Raw genomic sequence first — 19,320 nt, 5'->3', positions numbered from 1 at the left:
GCCCTCCGGTTCGCGCCCTTTCGCCCTGCTCTCTGCCCTCCGTCCCGCTCTCTGCCCTCCGCCCACGTCTCTGCCCTCCGCTGCGCTCTATGCCCTCCGCTGCGCTCTATGCCCTCCGCTGCGCTCTATGCCCTCCGCCCCTTCCGCGCGCCACCCAGCCTTCCAGCGCCTGCGTGCCGCACCGCGGTGGTCGCCGGCGCGGACGCCTGCCCCCTGAGGAAGCCCATTGGCCAGCAGATGGGGCCAGCACCGCCTCGCGCCTGTGGTGGAAGCACGTGCTGGGGGCGGGAGCAGCAATCGCAGCCATGGCGTCGTTACTGTGGGGAGGCGACGCAGGGGCGGCGGAGAGCGAGCGGCTGAACAGCCACGTAACCGCCACCGACTCGGGGGGGGCACAGCCGCGGGGGTGGAGCTCCCCCTCTCAGAGGGAGATCGGCCGGGAGGGGAGGGAGAGCCCGCGAGCGTTCGAAGTGGGGCGTCAGATGCTGGAGGGGAGATGCGGGAAGGGTTTGGAAGAGGGCCACAGCGGGAGACCCCGTCCCCACCCCCACGAGAGGCAAGACCTTTGGTTAGAAAGGGCAAAAATGACTACCCCTGGAAATCCAGGGTGGGAACGCAGCTGGTAGTCCCAGCTAGACCCCGAGTTTTCTACTCTGCCCATTTGCGCGTTAAGCCTCACCTCGCTTCCATCCATTTGCCAGCTCACTTTCCTAGCCACCCTCCGCTTGTTGGTGCCTTGAGCCCCAAGTACTGCCCAACTCTAAACTAGAGGCCTAGGAAAGAGAAACTTCACCTACAGGGAATACAGAAAATCTCCAGTTTTAGGATGATTCGTACAGGAAACCCAACCTTGAAAGGAATCTGCTGCTACCTAATATTGCAAAGGAAACAACACCCGGGTGTCCTTCCCTGAATCCCTCCCGGCCCCTGTGGTAGGGAAGCACTGGGCTGTTTGAGGGCTTGCATCCTAATATTGGTTGAAATTTGTGTCTCTCAATAGTTTTCAAACCTCAGCCACCCCCGGAAGAACCTTCGGGGTATTAAGAGTACTGCAGTCCGAAACATAGGTGAGTGCTGTTAGGGCAAAGCAGAGCGACCTCCATGATTAAAAAGTATTGCTTTGCTTTCATCACGTCCCTGCCAAGTGAAACACTGCGGGTTCATTAGTGTGACATTGAACACTCTCCATTACCTTCCCAATCGTTTCGTCCATTCCTCCATGAAATGACTATTCTTGCCAGTAGACACTGAAGAGTCAGGAAGAAAAAATTGAATAGTATGCTTTACATTTCTGCTCAGCATTTGTCTTTACTTGTATTGTTTCTCTTCCATCCTTTCCAGATGGTTCTATTAATAACACCAAAGAAGATGATGAAGAAGATGTAGGTAGGAGATTAATTCATTTGCATCTATCTACTAGCATTGTTTCCATTTATAACTTTAATAGTGTGAGTGAATAATATAATCTCAATTGGAAAAGGCGTGTCTTTGCTTCTATTTTCTTATAGTGATTATCAGGAGACACACTAAATTAGGAATAAGGTGTATTTATTTAAAGGAAGTTGAAATGGAATATGCAGGGATTGGGTTCAGAATTTCCAGCTGTCAAGGATTTGGTCTCATGGAGATGGACTTAGGCTACTTTGAAGTTAGAGGATGGTGAAGTAACAGAGCATAAGAAACTGAATCCTCATAAAGAACGGATTCTCAGTGCTATATCATTCTTTCTGGAACCCTCTTTTAGAGGAAAAATGAGCATAGGTGCAATTGCTTGGTATACAACCACTGAAAGAGAAAGAGCAACTTATTTGATGTCATTCAGGAAGCTTGATGTCCTCTTTTTTATTTTTGCTTTTCTAGTGGATTTGGCAGCTAATTCACTCTTAAACAAGTTAATCCGTCAATCCTTAGTAGAATCCAGTCACCGTGTGGAAGTTTTACAGAAGGATCCCAGCTCTCCACTTTATTCAGTAAAGACATTTGAAGAGCTGCGGCTGTGAGTATTTTTACTCTTTTAATATGGGAAAAATGCTGAACCACAGAACAAACGCATCTGCTTATAATAAAAACCATCAGGATCTCCTCTTTGTTTTCTGATATTCAGTATGTTGTTTTTGTTATTTGAGACAGAGTCTCACACTGTCCCCCAGGCTGGAGTGCAGTGATACGATCTCGGCTCACTGCTCTACCTTACAGGTTCAAGCGATTCTCCTGCCTCAGCCTCCCGAGTAGCTGGGACTACAGGCATGTACCACCACGCCCAGTTAATTTTTAATATTCAGTATTAAAGTGAGGTTTGTACATTTTCCATGCAATCAAAATATAGCTCAGGCCAGGCACAGTGGCTCATTCCTATAATCCCAACACTTGGGAACTGAGGAGGGCAGATCACCCGAGGGTCAGGAGCTTGAGACCAGCCTGGCCGACATGGGGAAACCCCGTCTCTACTAAAAATACAAAAAGTAGCCGGGCATGGTGATGCACACCTGTAATCCCAGCTATTCAGGAGGCTGAGGCAGGAGAATCACCCGAACCCAGGAGGCAGAGGTTGCAGTGAGCTGAGATCACACCATTGCACTCCAGCCTGGGTGACAGAGTGAGACTCCGTCTCAAAAAAAAAAAAAAAAAAAGGGGATATTCTAAAGAAGAACATTAGGATACCCAAGTTGCCTGGCAAATTGAGAACATTTTTGATAGTAAGATATTTTCATCCTGCAGTGCTCAGGGGGATAGATAGCTAAGCTAGGCACAGCCAGATTGCCTCTCTCCATATCAGAACCCAGATTCTGATGACCCAGACATCCTCCTTCACCCACTGTAGATAAGTTACAAGCTTTTACTTTCCTGATTATATTTTGTTTCAAATGATATTAAACTGAATAACTTTCCCAAATTGGTTTGCATTCCCTAGGGATTTATCATTTGATGCTAAAAAATGTATTTTTACAGAAAGAGAAAAGCACCGAAACCTACTTATGTAAAGGGTAAAAATCCAAAATCCTAGTTCCCAGACATTTTCTAAATGGTAGAAGAAGCCTACCCATGATTTAAGATGGGCTGCCAGTCCTCTACCAATTAAGTCCACACAAGTGTGCATGTCATTAAAAGTTGAAGTGTTGGCTGGGCGCGGTGGCTCACGCCTATAATCCCAGCACTTTGGGAGGCCAAGGGGTGCGGATCACGAGGTCAGGAGATCAAGACCATCCTAGCTAACACAGTGAAACCCCATCTCTACTAAAAATACAAAAAATTAGCCAGGCGTGGTGGCGGGCGCCTGTAGTCCTACCTACTCGGGAGGCTGAGGCAGGAGAATGGCGTGAACCCAGGAGGTGGAGCTTGCAGTGAGCCGAGGTCACGCCACTGCACTGCAGCCTGGGCGACAGAGCAAGACTCCGTCTCAAAAAAAAAAAAAAAAAATGTTGAAGTGTTGTAGTCCACTTGATTTATCCTCATTCTAGCATTTTTCTTAAGACCCTCAGGAAAGCTGCATTTTAAAATATTGCCTCAGAAGGATGAAGTAATATTGTGTCTTCTACTCCTAGAAAGAATATAAGAATCACCTAAATAAAAATTTGTCTTCTCTGAAAATTACTGTTAAAAACGTCAATATCATTCGTGAAAAGGAACTAAACAGTAAATGTCACTTAGTTTTCTGCTTAGGCAGAAAATATAACTCTCTTGGCAAACGGATATATTCTTTTTATCCGATGAGTTTTTCCTTTTTTGCTTTGTTCAACAGAAGCTTTGGCTTAAGGCCTTTACCACTGTCCTTCGCCTAGGCTTATGGCGTAGCTTATTATTTTAGTGGTCCAGCTCTACAGGTGTGATTGTTTATGTTTGGAAGTTGAGGTATGAATGATCCATCTCCAAATACTAGTTTTAAAGCTCAGCTGCAAAGTGACTTAATTTAGAATGCACCTTTCAGGTATGTATTTCTGATGCTACTGACCAACTATAAGCTGTAAATATTTGATTTTTTTTTTTGACAGAAAGGAAGAGTTACTAAAAGGAGTCTATGCAATGGGATTTAATAGGCCATCCAAAATCCAAGAGATGGCTCTCCCTATGATGCTGGCACATCCGTGAGTTTCCAGGGTAGTGGTATTCCAACTTGGTTATGTTTAGTTTCTTATTTTCAGTTTATGTCCACTCTCTTGTATTCAGTTTATGCCCAGTGGTCTTCTCTTTTCTACAGACCCCAGAACCTCATAGCACAGAGTCAGTCTGGAACAGGAAAGACAGCGGCATTTGTGCTGGCAATGTTAAGCAGAGTTAATGCCTTGGAATTGTTCCCACAGGTAAGGGAAGGCTGAGAGAAGACTGGGAATGCTTGCACTACCAGTGCTAATTTAGTAATAGGCTATATTCCTGTGCAATGATATGGTTACTACCATGATAAAATATTTAGAAAAGACATGTTTTCATAATATCATAGAGCACTGGGCAGCAGTATGGGACAGTGATGGAGAGGACAGGCTTTATAGTCTTGAGTGGTTTCAATGCTAGCCTCCCACTAACTAACTGAATATCTTAGGCAAGTTAATAAATCTGAATCTGTTAATGCTTGTCTGTAAAGATAGCATCTGTAAAGGAATGTATCATAGTTGATCTGTTCACCTTTAAATCCTAATACCTAGCATAGTGCCTGGCTTGTAGAAACCACTCATTAAACATTGAATAAAGTCATCATATGGATTTAATGAAGTAATTTACATTTTTAGCACAGTGCCTGGCATAAATTAAGCATGCAATAATTATAGCCATCTAACTACAGGACCAGAAGGTCATGTAGTCCACCTCACTCTAGCAGAGGAGGAGGGTGATGCTTGGAGAGGGAAGTGTCTTTCTTGAGGTCCCCAGAGAGTGGCTGAGTCAAGACTGGCACTGGTGTCCGGTTTACCATTCTCCTAGTGTAGTCTCCACTCATGAAAAGTATCTGGTCATCTCTCCCTATTTGCTTGACAAGCTGAGTACCCATATGCATTAAGTGCTGTGGGGAATACCAAAGCTCTCTCAGTAACCTTCCACTCTGATCAGCCAGGTCAGCTATAGGTAAGGCATAGGAAATCTTACGCATTTTAGACAAGTTCAGTGAAATTTATGTTTAGGGTTTGATATTATCAATAAAAATTATGTAGGATAAGTTATGTTTGAGCATATTTTGAAAAATGTGTGTGAAAGATATTTTTAGCCCTTTGGCTATGTTTCCCTATCACAGATTCCTAATTGACACATATAAGTGCATTAGATATCACCAGTTTTTTCCATCAGCATCTTTATTCATCAGCAACCACCATTTTTATGGAGTATGGAATAACAGAGTTTGGGGGAATATTCTACCTATTATATATTATGTTATACATATCATATTATGTATTGTAAAGATAACAGATAATATAAACAGATTGGATCAAGCAAGGAGTGTTCCCGAAATAGGCAGTCTTTTTTTTTTTTTTTTTTTTTGACATGGAGTCTCACCCTGTCACCCAGGCTGGAGTGCAGTGGCATGATCGTGGCTCACTGCAACCTCTGCCCCCGCCCTGGTTTAAGTGAGTCTCCTGCCTCAGCCTCCCGAGTAGCTGGGATTACAGGCGCCTGCCATCATGCATGGCTAATTTTTTTGTATTTTTAGTAAAGATGGGGTTTTGCCATTTTGGCCAAGCTGGCCTCGAACTCCTGACTTCAGGTGATCCGCCCACCTCAGCCTCCCAAAGTGCTGGGATTACAGGTGTGAGCCACCGTGCCCAGCCTCAAAAATAGACAGACTTTTAATAGCAAATGAGAGGCTATGGGGTAGAGCTCAAACTGTAATTTGCCTTGCATTCATTGATTCCCAGCTTCCCCGCATCCCATTCTTCCCCCCTTCTATGCCTCCCCAACTCCACAAAGGGTGACTAGTAACTTGTGTTTCTAAATAACCCTTTAGAGAGGAATATGTAAAAGGTAGCTGTTTCTCCATTCCTCGGCCCCTTCCCCTTCTCATACTCAACATTCACCTCAAATCTGTCAACTATTAAACTGTATCCAATCAAAAATATTTCATTCAACCAAAACCTTCAATTTCCTTTCTGTGCCTCTCCCTGTACAAATTTTTACTGTAGTTGAAATTTGAAAGATGCCTGTAAGAACCTTTCTCCTCCCCTCTTCTGTCTCTATCCCACAGTGCCTCTGCCTTGCTCCTACTTATGAATTGGCTCTGCAAACTGGCCGCGTGGTTGAGCAGATGGGAAAATTCTGTGTGGATGTTCACGTGATGTATGCCATTCGAGGGAATCGAAGTATGTACCAGTAAGCCAGTCCTGGCTGATTTTTCAAATCCTGGCTTCACCACTAATAAGGATTTTATATAACTTCTTGGCATTCTCATCTCTAAATGGGGGAAATAATACCACTCATGTCATAGAGTTGTTATTAGAATTGAGATGACGTCGGTAAAGCATTGTGCACAATGCCTGGCTCGTAGTAAGGACCCACTAAATGTTAGCCACATCATTTCCGCATCCTGCAAGAGGATGCCTTTGTCCTTGCTGCGACACTTGGTGGTTTTGTGCAGGACAGCTTTTATTTTTGGATTTTTCATTAAACTATTATAAGCTTATAATGGGGAAAAAACTTTAAAAGACAAAAAGATTAAAAGTGAAAGTTGCTCTTCATTGCCTTCCAGAAACGCAGTCCCAAAGATCACATAGTAAACAGGCAAGCCTTTGTTTTTTGCATTTTTTTTTTTTTGAGCTCATACAAGCACATACAAATGCCCATATTTATATTTGTTTTCATTGAGTGTTTACAAAAATGGGAGGACTTTTTTTTCATACTGTTTGTTCCTTTGACTAGCTGCCCAATATTTCATGATTTGTTTAATGTAACCTATTGATGGACATTTTGGTTGTTTTCTGTTTGGGGAAGTGCCATTTTTCACAGTTAAAAAAAGTCAGAAATTTATCCTAAAAATTCTGCAGAATCAAAAACCACAATGACCCTCAGGGTTTCCACTTGGAAAATTATTACAAACTATATTTTTGCTTATGAGCTTTATATTGCGCTGCCCTGGACTGTGACCCGTTGGAGTTGTTTGCATCTGAAAGAATGCTTAAAACCCTTTTCTCCCCAGTTCCCAGAGGCACCGACATCACTAAACAGATTATAATTGGCACTCCTGGGACTGTCCTAGATTGGTGTTTTAAACTAAAATTGATTGATTTGACTAAGATTCGTGTGTTTGTCCTGGATGAAGCAGATGTGATGATTGACACCCAAGGATTCTCAGATCATAGTATTCGTATTCAAAGGTAATCTTCAGAGTCCTCCTCTCTTCCTCAGCCTTCTGTCCAGATGGGGAATTTCATTTGTTTACTCCTCCACATTATCTTTATTGCTTAACTCCTCACCACCTTCACCTCTAAAATAAATGTGGGTTTTTACATTATTTTCACCAGTTCAAGGGCCCCTCAGACTGCTATAGTTTTCCAGCTTCTTCAGTTTGTAATCTTGCCTGAGTGCTTTACTCTGCAACACAGCTTACAGATGGACTCTATTAATATATATGCATCTGCACCAAATTTGCCAATATGTTCTATATTTTGGCCAAAATTCTAAAGAGGATCTGTTAAAGCCTGGTGAGAATACAATGGATAATTGAGATAAAGTAGAGGACACAGTCATGTGGGATCAGGAGACTGGTAATCTAGTCCTGACTTTCCCTCTAGTTTGTAAAAAGCCCTGTCATTTTCCTAGGCCTCTCTATCAGGATCACCTGAGGGATTTAAAACTACAGATTACCGGACCCAGCCTCAGACTTACTGAATGACAGTTTCTGTAAGTGGGATTTAGGAATCTGTATCACGTATTTTTTAATGAAGTATTACATACTCAATGTTAAATTCAATTAGTATTGAAAGACTTGTAATGAAAAACAGTAAACCCTTGCTCCAACCTGAAGAGAATACTTCTCTTTTCTGATATTAACCTTCATAGCTTTAAATAATATTTTCATACTGCTGTTTCCTAATGTATAGTCATTGTCAACTGATTTCCCATTATAGGAAGTGGGAATTGAGTTGTTTGAAAACACCACCCATTCTACCTTTCCTGTCCCCCCATCACCTCTCTGTAATTATGTCATGAATTAGGTTACAGTAACTGTCAGTATTGATATCATGTGACAGTGTAAGTATTGTTCACTGCTGAGCCAAACAGCATATTATTATAATTACAGTTGCCCCTCCATATCCACAAGGGATTGGTTCCAGGACCCCCTGCACATACCAAAATCTGTGGATGTTCAAGTCCCTGATGTAAAATGTTGTAGTATTTGCATATAACTTATACACATCCTCTTGTGTACTTTAAATCATTTCTAGATTATTTATAATGGCAAGAAAAAAGTCCGTATACATTCAGTACGAGCACAATTTTTTTCCAAATATTTTTGATCCACAGTTGTTTGAATCCACAGATGCAGAGCCCACAGATACAGATGGCACTAATATAAAGGGCTGTTTTTCTTGTAAAGCTTTTTCTTCTAGAAGTAATCATTGCTTTTGCTTTTTTTTTTCATTTTGTTAGTATCACTGTGTAAGGATCTTTGATTTTCCCTTAACTATTCTATCATATGTATCATATGTCTGTGGTATCTCCAAATAGTAAAATAAAATTTAAAAATCCATCCATTTCTCAGCTGGGCACGGTGGCTCACGCCAGGAGTCCCAGCACTTTGGGAGGCTGAGATGGGTAGATCAGAAGGCCAGGAGATCGAGACCATCCTGGCTAACACGGTGAAACCCCATCTCTACTAAAAATACAAAAAAACTAGCTGGGTGTGGTGGTGGGCGCCTGTAGTCCCAGCTACTCAGGAGGCTGAGGCAGGAGAATGGCATGAACCCAGGAGGCAGAGCTTGCAGTGAGCCGAGATCATGCCACTGCACTCCAGCCTGGGTGACAGAGCAAGACTCCATCTCAAAAAAAAAAAAAAAAAAAAAAAACCATCCATATCTGTTTTTTCCTGCCAATATTCCAAGTTCCCTCTCTCCAGCTTCAGTCTGGTAGATCTGCTGTACAGCTGTCATCATGGGTCTTTCCTTTGCTCACTTAAATTTTAAATCTCCTATATCTTGGGTCGTTTTTCTTGGAGTACTTCCTCAGTATGCTGGAGTATATTTTCTAATGCCTTCCTGAAAAATAATATAAAAGAGATTCATTTTTCAGCCCTTACATGTCTGAAAATGTCCTTATTGTACCTGTAAATTTGATCTTTTGACTAATAGTTTGCCCAGATAGGAATCCTATGTCATTCTGTCTCTAAATTCAGAGAAATATTGAAAACAGAAAAGTTTTTAAAAATAACTTTATAATTAATATCCTCAGCTTCCACTGTTGTTACTGAAAAGTTTAATATCACGCTGATCTCCAAGCTTTTGTTTATGACCTTTTTTTTTCTCTCGCTAGAAGCCTTTGGAGTCTTCTTTATGGTATTCTGAAACTTTTCAGTGACATACTTTGGTTCAGGTCTTTTTTCATTCATCATACTAAACACATACTGCACCCTTTCATTCTCAAAACCTGGGCCTGCCAGTTCTGGGAAAATTTTTTCAGTTATCTCTTTCCCCAGAGTGACCAACTTTTTAGAGAGCCCATCTGGGGCACAATCATAACAATCCAAAAAAAAATGATATAAAATAGAAGAAATAATCATACACAGGGTTATTATTTTGTTGTGTGTTTCCTTCCAGTTGTCATTAAAATAACAGGGTCGTTGAGCATTCCGCTTCTGTCTGTCTCAATCACACTGGTGGTGGTCTCTGATTTTTTTTATAGAGCTTCCTCTTCTTGCGTTACAGATGCAGTATCTTGTCTCTCTGAGAACATTAATTCTAGTATTTTAAAATTTTTTCTGTTTTAACATTGTGAATTATCCAAGTTTCCTTTTTGTTTGCTACAGCCTCTTTCATAGCAGAACGTTCCTCTTCATATGTGGTGACACTTGGCTAGCCTTTCATGATCTAGGGTGAGAAGCTAAAATTCCAATGGACAGTTCTGTGTGCATGGCTGGGGCTGTAACTTTGGAAGCCCTACTGTGTGATGATTGTCATCTGGAGGTCTTTAGGACTATGTAATGTCTCTGTTCTCTTTTCTGGGGGCTAGACCTTTGGTTGCTGACATTCTGGGAGCAAGGCGGGGGAATAGGCTGAGAGGGCCGTCCCATTTAGTATGCATATTTTCACTCGATCTCCTCTTTTCAGCCAAATGTTTTGCCCCCACTTTCTACTAAGGCTTGTATCCCCAAATCTGGAATTTCTGCACAGAATAAACATCTAATCTTCTGCTTCCACAGGCCTAACTACCTAAAGTAGGGGGATCCACCTGCTCCTTATACATATTTTCTGCCTCAGCCTTCCTATTTAAAATAATTTTGGGCAGAGATCAAAGGAGGTTCCCTTCTTGTCATCCTCTTATCCTCTTACCAATAAGTTGGTTTGTTTTATATAATTGCAAATGAAAAATTCAAAACTCCAGGAAATATTTAGTAGTGAAAAAGGGCTTTTTTTTTTTTTTTTTTTGAGACAGAGTCTCACTCTGTCACCCAGGCTGGAGTGCAGTGGCACCACCTTGGCTTACTGCAACCTTTGCCTCCTGGGTTCAAGCAGTTCTCCTGCCGCAGCCTCAAGAGTAGCTGTAACTGGGATTACAGGCACGCGCCACCACACCCGGCTAATTTTTATACTTTTAGTAAAGATGGGGTTTCTCCATGTTGGCTAGTTTGTTTATGACCAAAAAACGGTAATAAACAAAAGCCTGGATATCAGGGTGACATTAAGTTCAAGGCCAGGTCTCAAGTTCCTGGCCTCAAGTGATCCACCCGCCTCAGGCTCCCAAAGTGCTGGGATCACAGGTGTGAGCCACCATGCCTGGCCCCAAAAAGGGCTTTCTAAGAAAGTCTCTTTTATTTTATACTCAAGAGAATATTAAGTAATAATTAGATAGAGCATTTATGTTGGTTGGTCAGCCCTCCATTGTTACAGTCTTCCTTCCATTTGCTTAAAACAGGTTAAACCAGTGGTGTCCAACAGAAACTTAATACAAGCCACATGTATAATTTTAAATTTTCTAATAGCCACATCCAAAAAGAAAGAGATGAAATTAATAAATACATATGTTGTTTAACCCATTGTATCAAAATATCCCTTCAACAAGTAATCAATATAAAAATTATTAGAGATATTTTACATTATTTTTTCATACTAAGTCTTCAAAATCCAGTGTGTTCTACAGAACAGCCATGGTTTTCTTTCCTTATGTATTGTTTAAATTTTTTCTTTGTGAATAACAATCCGAACTCTTAAACTTTCACTAAGCTTCAAACTAGACTACTGCTCCACAATATTTATCCCAGTAAAATGGCCCAAGCCTTAGGATATAAATCCTTGTGCCATCTTTCTCCAGATGCAGGATTGTGACCCAGCAGGTGGCCAAGAGGCTCTAGCATGTGGAATGCAGAGTTTTCCTCATGTTTTCTAACATATGCCGTTTTCAGTTCTTTCCCCCTGATTCTCTGGTTCCTGGAGCTCGCAGATCCTAGACCTCCCAGTGGTTCTGAGGGAACAGTTAGCTGCGTTTTCATCAACACTCTGTTCTGCAGTGCTCATGGTGTAGCTTCATCCACTTTCTCATTTACCACCCCTTCCATCTTCCAAAAATGTATTTAGATAACTTATCCAGCAGTTTCTCCTCTCCCATTCTCCACGTTTTTCGTGGATTCTTTTTATCTCTTTATGATCACATTAGTGGGATTTGAGCAGCTGAGAAGATAACACAGGTAGACAGTCTGACATCACTGACCAGAGGTCTATTATAGTTGTTTGATGATCGAGACCCTAGGCTTAAAATTGAGTTTGAGAATCACTGGACTATATGGTCTTTCACTCCCTTTTAGCACTAACAGTTTATTCTTCAAAGTTCTCTGTCTCTCAAAAGAGCCGATTTGCCTCTGGTCTCATTTATTTTGTTTTAAAAAGTTAACGTTTTATTGATGTATGAAATATATACAGAGAAATACACCAATGTTAAGTGTACCACTGAGTGATTTATCACAAGAAGCCATGCTCTTGTAACAGCAGCGCAGATGAAGGAATAAAATTTTACCAGCACCCTAGAATTTCCTTAATAACCCCTTTCTGCTCACTGGTCCCTCTCTTTTCCCAAGGATTAGCCTCTATCCTAACTGCTAACTCCACAAATTTATTTCACCTGTTTTTTAACTTTATGTGAGTCAGCCCTGTATTCATTCTGGGTTCAGAATGCGTACATTTTGGTCACTGTACTTTCCCCTGTTGCTCCCCTTTAATTTGTATCTAGTTCTTCCCATTCTGAATCAAGTTAGTTGTGGCTGTTCTTTCCCTCCCAAGATATATAATGCCTGCTGTCAAATAACTGGCTCTGTTTCCTTCATCTCCATTTACCTTTGTGTGAGATTATAAAGAGCATCTAGTCTACCCTTCTTGTGGCTGAGTCTGCCTCTCCTAAGGAGGAAATTGGCATGAGAAACCTCAGACCCTCCACAATATATACCTAAACTTTGCCCTACGCTCCACATTCTGTTTATATACTTTTCTAAATTCTTGGTGGCAAGGAGGGGCAGGACCTTGGCTATCTGCCTGGAGATACAGCTGGTCGTTGCAGGCAGCACCTCACGTGGAACAGGGGTGCGTGCAGTGGCTGATGGCAGTGGCATGAAGTGCTTGAAGAAGAGTGACGGGATGGCAGCTCGGTGACAGCCTTCTCTCCTCTGTCACAGAGCTCTACCCTCCGAATGCCAAATGCTCCTCTTTTCAGCAACCTTTGAGGACTCTGTGTGGCACTTTGCTGAGCGAATCATCCCTGACCCTAATGTTATCAAGTTACGCAAAGAGGAGCTGACACTGAACAACATCCGGCAATATTACGTGCTGTGTGAGCACAGGAAAGACAAATACCAAGCTCTGTGCAACATTTATGGCAGCATCACCATTGGTCAGGCCATCATCTTCTGCCAGGTACACTCTGTGGATGTGTCTTCATCGAGCCCAGATATGCCTACAGGCCGAGGTGGGGGATGATAATAAGTGCCCTAGAGCCAGGCACCATGTTCAGCACTTCTTGTGTGTCTCCAGTTTAATCTTCAGAACAGCTCTAAACAGAAATTACCTGTATTTTACGGGTGAAATGTAAAAAGGTTAAGTAATGGAATAGGATCTTCAAAGTGATGTTAAACACAGGGCCTCTTTTAGAGGGACTGCTTCCAGCACTTCCCCATTTCAGCTTATGTTTACTGTACCTTGTACAGACACCCTTTATCAGGTGAAGGATGTTACTCACTATGAACAGCACCCCATTTTTATGTTTGTTTTTGCTTTCTGACATTCTCATGTTCATCTGTTTTATTTTCTCACTACCCCGTAAACACTCTAAGCTTCATGACAGGCAGGGTCTCCCCTCTCTCATTCACTGCCGTATCCACTGCACTAGACCAGCACCTGTCTGGCACACGGACAGCACCAAAAACTTATTTGTACAATAAAAGAAAGCTCAGCTCTGCTGCTGGCTAACCATGCAACCTTGGGCAAGTTACATAACATTTTTAAGCTTTGGGAGTTTTGTCTGTTTTTAATTTTTAATTTTATTTTTTATTTTTTTATTTTTTATTTTTTTGTGACAGAGTCTCGCTCTGTTGCCCAGGCTGGAGTGCAATGGCATGATCTCAGCTCACTGCAATCTTCGCTTCCTGGGTTCAAGCAATTCTGCTGCCTCAGCTTCCCGAGTAGCTGAGATTACAAGCGCCTGCCACCACACATGGCTAATTTTTGTATTTTTTAAGTAGAGACGGGGTTTCACCATGCTGGCCAGGCTGGTCTCGAACTCCCAACTTCAGGTGATCCACCCGCCTTGGCCTCCCAAAGTGCTGGGATTACAGGTGTGAGCCACCGCACCTGGCCTGTTTTTAATTTTTTTAATGAAATTAGGTTGCTACTTCACTCATTTGTTGTGAAAACACATGACCCTTACCATAATGCACATAAAGATTTCAGCCAGATGCCTGGCACATGGGAAGTAAGTACTCTTAGAGTGTCTGTTGTTGCCATTGTTACATGACATCATTTTGTCATCATAGCACATGTGAGGCAGATGTAGCACATTTCTCTCCATGTCATGTGTGAGAAAGCCAGAGGTCTGACTGGTGGAGAGGATGTGAGCCTTAGAAACACAGATGGAGGGAGGATGCCCTGCCATATTTTAAGGCCCTCGAGGACTGAGGGAGAGGTGAAGCTCAACTCCTCTGCAGCCCTCTCCCACCGCCGCCCTGCATGCATGGTGTCACAAGCACAGCTAGGCTGCTTTGCTTAATCTTGGGGTGCTGTGGTGGCTTTTGCTTTTTTACATAGACTCGTCGAAACGCTAAGTGGTTGACCGTGGAGATGATAGAGGATGGCCACCAGGTGTCTTTGTTAAGCGGGGAGCTGACCGTGGAGCAGCGAGCTTCCATCATTCAGAGGTTTCGGGATGGGAAAGAGAAGGTTCTCATAACAACCAATGTTTGTGCTCGAGGTGTGTGTTTAAAGTCAGGTCTTGAGTTCTAATTTGCATATGATAAAATGCATTCTTTTTAAGTGTACAGTTTCGTGAGTTTCAACAAACATGCAATCATGCAGCTATCACTGTCATCAAAATACAGAGCATCTCCATCTCCCCAGTTTCCTCACACTCCTTTTCAGCCAGTCTCCCTTTCCATCCCATGGCCCCTGGCAACTCTGATCAGATTTCTGTCTCCATATTTTTGGAGACACGGAATCAGATCATACAATATATAGCCTTTGTGTAACTTCCTCCACCTGACATAATGCTCATAATAATACTAATGAATTTAATTAGTATTGTTACATGCACCAGCAGTTCATTTCCTTTTAATTGCTGATAGTATTCTATTGATAGTTCATCTGTTCACCAGTTGATGGACATTTGGATCGCTTTCAGTTTGTGGCTATATTTAACAAGGCAGTAATAAAAATTCATGTGCAGGTCTTTATTTAGAGATATGCTTTCATTTCTCTTGGGTAAATATCTAAGAGTGGGGTTGTTGGGTCCTATGATGAGTGTACGTTTAGCTTTATAAGAAGCTGTAAAACTCTTCCAGTTGCTCTGCATTCTTGCCAGCAATTGCTAATGTCACTCTTAATTTTACCCATTCTAGTGGCTGTATACTGGAATCTCATTGTGGTTTTAAGTTGCACTTCTCTGATAACTAATGAAGTTGAGCATCTCTCTGGAGTTTCTATTTTTAAAAGTGTTGACTACTGGTGAAAAAAATCCTTTGTTTTTTCAAGAGAAGGGCCTTCCTGCTTTCTTCGTCCCTCCTAAATCATCGCTTGGACCCCATACTCAAACCACATTTCCTAGTTCATTCTTAGTTTAGCACACAGAACTGACAACCTGCCATGCTAGGAGTGGATGCTGAGCTCTGCTCTTGGGAAGGGCATCCTGAAAAAAAGATGATGTCCCTATCCCTTAGGAGCTCACAGCCTAGGCTCTTGCCTCTCTACACTGGCACTATTCAATAGAGCTTTCTGCAGTGATGGAAATGTTCTATTCTGTGCTCTTCAGTTGGTAGCCACTAGCCATGTCAGCTCTTGAGCACTTGAAATGTGGTTAGTGTGATTGAGGAACTGAATTTTTCCGCTCACCATATCAGCTCTTGAGCACTTGAAATGTGGCTAGTGTGATTGAGGAACTGAATTTTTAATTTTATTTAATTTAAATATAGCCACATGGTGCTAACGTTTATCATATTGGACAGTGTAACTCTAGACCCTAGAGGAAGGAAGGCACAGAGAGCTCCAGGTCAAGGCACAGTGCAAGGAGTACAAGGATCCTGACCCGGACAGCTTGTTAATGTTGAGAAGGAAGGTACAGTGGGGAGGGGAAGTGCAGAAGTCTTCCGAGGCAGCCTTCAATCTGAAAGCGGTTTTGCAGGGGTAGGTGCGGTGGCTCACACCTGTAATCCCAACACTTTGGGAGGCCGAGGTGGGTGGATTGCTTAAGGTCAGGAGTTCAGGACCAGCCTGACCAACATGGTGAAACCCAGTCTCTACTAAAAATACAAAAATTAGCCAGCCATGGTGACGGGCACTTGTAATCCCAGCTACTCAGGGGGCTGAGACGGGAGAATCGCTTGAACCCGGGAGGCAGAGGTTGCAGTGAGCCAAGATCGTGCCACTGCACTCCAACCTGGGTTGCAGAGCAAGACTCCGTCTCAAAAAAAAAAAAAAAAAAAAAGAAGTTTTGCAGGAAGGGTAGCAGTTCAGTTGAATGGGAATCTACATTTGTTCAGGAAATGGCCAGACCTTGACTGGAGTGTTGTATTTGAGAGTCAGGAGAGAAAGAGATGAGACTTTAGGTGGTTTGAGGTCTTGAATTGCTTGTACTTTTCCTGTACAATTTGGGCAGTGGGTTTTGAACCTAAGTGTGCTGGACATTGCTGTGGTGACCATCATAGGAGAGATGAGAGGAGTAGGGAAGAGAGTGGTGAGAAACCAGTCTGGAAGTTGTTGTAACCACTGAGGCAAGGGCTTAAAAAGACCTGACCAGAACAGTAGCCATGAAACGGAGCAGAGCCAGAGCCCCATGATGGGTAGCGGGTATGAGACTACAGGGCCTGCTGGGGACTTGGCACAGCAGGAGCAGAGAGGAGAGGGTGGCTCTGTGGGCTTGGTGAGGGCACCTCTCCACCACACACACACACACACACACATACACACACACACACACCCCTTGTGTATATTTACATTTCTGTAGCATTCTCTATGGACACTCTTATCATAGACATCACAGCATGCAAGCAAACTTCCTAACCAAAGTACCTGTCTCAGTTACATAAGCCCAGGTTGGATTTCTAAATTTTCTCTATAAATAGGAATTCCCTTGGCAGACATGGTAGCTGAATGGCCTGTGTACTGAGGAAAGCATTGCAGGACCCTACAGTGTTTTTCTTCTTCTAGGGATTGATGTGAAGCAGGTCACAATTGTTGTGAACTTTGATCTCCCTGTAAAACCAGGAGAGGAGCCAGACTATGAGACCTACCTCCACCGCATAGGGCGGACAGGGCGCTTTGGGAAAAAAGGCCTTGCCTTCAACATGATTGAAGTGGATAAGCTGCCCTCGCTCATGAAAATCCAGGATCACTTTAGTAAGTAGCACCACCCTCACAATATGAACTATAGACCTGCCAGTCTGACAGTGATGATGTGTGCTGGAGAGCTGGAGTCCAGGGGCTCATGAGAGTAGTGGAAGCAGAATGCATGAGCTGGAAGGCTTCTAATTCACCAGGACCAGGGTTCTAATATGAGACAGATGATTAAATAATGCTTATATGGTAATTAAAAATTATTTTGATCAAGTAGAATTAATATGAGCTCAGGCCGGGTGCGGTGGCTCACACCTGTAATCCCAGCACTTTGGGAGGCCAAGGTGATCGGATCACGAGGTCAGGAAATCCAGACCATCCTGGCCAACATGGTAAAACCCCATCTCTGCTAAAAATACAAAAATCAGCTGGGCGTGGTGGCACATGCCTGTAGTCTCAGCTGCTGGGGAGGCTGAGGCAGGAGAATCGCTTGAACCCTTGAGGCGGTGGTTGCAGTGAGCTGAGGTCGCACAACTGCACTCCAGCCTAGCGAAAGAGCGAGACTGCATCTCAAAAAAAAAAATATGAGCTCAGATTTACGTGTTATAACTCATTCTAGAGTCAGAATTTCACATCTTGTGAAGGCAGAGCAGATTACAGGAGCAGATTTTAATATCTTATAAAGAAATCCCCTAAGCAAAGTTTAACATCCTTTAAGATTCTCTTCAGTTCTCCTCTTTTACTTACCCTTTTTCCCTCCTCTTGCCCACCCTCCCAAACAGGAAAGTCCTAAATTCTGAAGTCCGTGACCTTTCCTCCAGCCCCCCATCTAAACAAGGCAGGCTCTGATGATGGCCTGCTGGAACTCTGGATTGGCAGATTTCTCTGATGGAAACTCAAAAGGTCCCATGGCTCAAATTGTCCCATGCCCCAAAGCCCATGGATGTGGCTGGGGAGCAGGGGAGAAGGAACACCTTCCAGGACAGTGGTACTTAACCTTGTAGAAAGCAATAAGTACTGTCCCCAGGGAAGTGCACATAGGCACACACATGCCATTTGGAATATAATTTTCACAGGTTGGCAGACTGAGTGTAGCACATCCACCAACCTTTCGGGGAAGTAGGTTAAGTGCCCCTGTGTTAGGCTAACTGGGGAGGACAGGGCGAGGAAGATGCGTTAAGGCCGCTGTTGCTATGGTGAGCTCCTAAGGCCCTGGTCTCAGGAAGTGACTGCAGTAGAGGAGCCTCAGTCCCTCCCAGGCTCTCGTCACTTCCACTCTGGCCTTCTCTGCCCCAGCGTATCTAGATATATACATTCCATGGTCTGGTGCATTTGATGCTGTTTGAGTTAGTATTGGTCAGTGATTTTGGCACCCTTCCTTCCTTATGTTCCTATACCAAGGCTTTCTATACAAGGTATCACTGTCTTCAGAAAGATGGATGGAATGAAGTTCCATTTAGACCCTGACGTAAGACTAGTTCTGTTCTCTTTTGTTCTTTTAGACAGCAGTATTAAGCAACTCAATGCTGAAGACATGGATGAAATTGAAAAGATTGACTATTGAAGAAAGAACTTTATTGTTTATGCAGTATCCTAGTTTATGTGAGAATGTCTCAGTGGGTTTTGAAGGTAATTCTTTTATGTTGAGGCTTTTTCAACGTGAAACTGTCACAGATGGCAAAATAAATGTCACGGTACTTCGTTTTAAGACATGAGGTCTTTTTGAAACCAAATTGATGTGAAGCTTGTGATCCTTTTGAATAAAAAAAAAGCAAGATTATTTCTTATTCTAATCTTTGTACATGTAATGTCTCAATGTGGGCTATGGGGGTGTTTTTGGATTTGGTTTATACAATCTGAGCAGATCATGCCTCTTGGGAGCATCTTACTGTGTCACGAGAGGGCAGTAGAGCTTCGCTGATTTTGGAAGCTGAGCGGGTAGGAAAAAGCCCCATGTCTTCAGACCTCACTCACAGGTGCCCTTTCCAGCCATTTACGCCTTTCCCTGCTCCCCGCCTTAAACTCCCCCATGCATGCACATGCATGTTCTTGAGTGAAAGTACAGATTAAAACTTTTAAAAAGTGAAACCATTTGAAAGAAAGAGTATTTTGCTTCTTTAATGTTTCAAGGGACATACAGAACTTCAGAATATTTTTCTATTTTGCTTCT

The 19,320-nt window shown here is 42.8% G+C and overlaps 1 protein-coding gene across 1 annotated transcript; it reads left to right on the top strand.

Moving 5' to 3' along the window:
• The first annotated feature begins 165 nt into the window (after nt 1-165).
• DDX25 (DEAD-box helicase 25) lies at nt 166-18,943 on the top strand. The gene is made up of 12 exons (XM_003253365.4): nt 166-368; nt 1,001-1,067; nt 1,342-1,386; nt 1,861-1,996; nt 3,990-4,082; nt 4,196-4,298; nt 6,164-6,278; nt 7,112-7,289; nt 12,791-13,028; nt 14,415-14,577; nt 17,025-17,213; nt 18,653-18,943. Exons 1-12 carry the CDS (start codon nt 306-308, stop codon nt 18,712-18,714), a joined length of 1,452 nt encoding a protein of 483 aa, XP_003253413.1. The 5' UTR covers nt 166-305; the 3' UTR covers nt 18,715-18,943.
• Nucleotides 18,944-19,320: the final 377 nt, after the last annotated feature.

Source organism: Nomascus leucogenys, chromosome 15 (assembly GCF_006542625.1).
Source record: "Nomascus leucogenys isolate Asia chromosome 15, Asia_NLE_v1, whole genome shotgun sequence".
NCBI lineage: Eukaryota > Metazoa > Chordata > Mammalia > Primates > Hylobatidae > Nomascus > Nomascus leucogenys.
This window is presented reverse-complemented; position numbering and strand designations above follow the sequence as displayed.

Coding starts and splice junctions, on each gene's coding strand:
- DDX25 (XM_003253365.4), top strand. CDS start 306: ATGGCGTCGTTACTGTGGGGAGGCGACGCAGGGGCGGCGGAGAGCGAG. Junction 7,290..12,790: donor CATAGTATTCGTATTCAAAG/GTAATCTTCAGA, acceptor CCTCTGTCACAG/AGCTCTACCCTCCGAATGCC. Junction 17,214..18,652: donor GAAAATCCAGGATCACTTTA/GTAAGTAGCACC, acceptor TTGTTCTTTTAG/ACAGCAGTATTAAGCAACTC.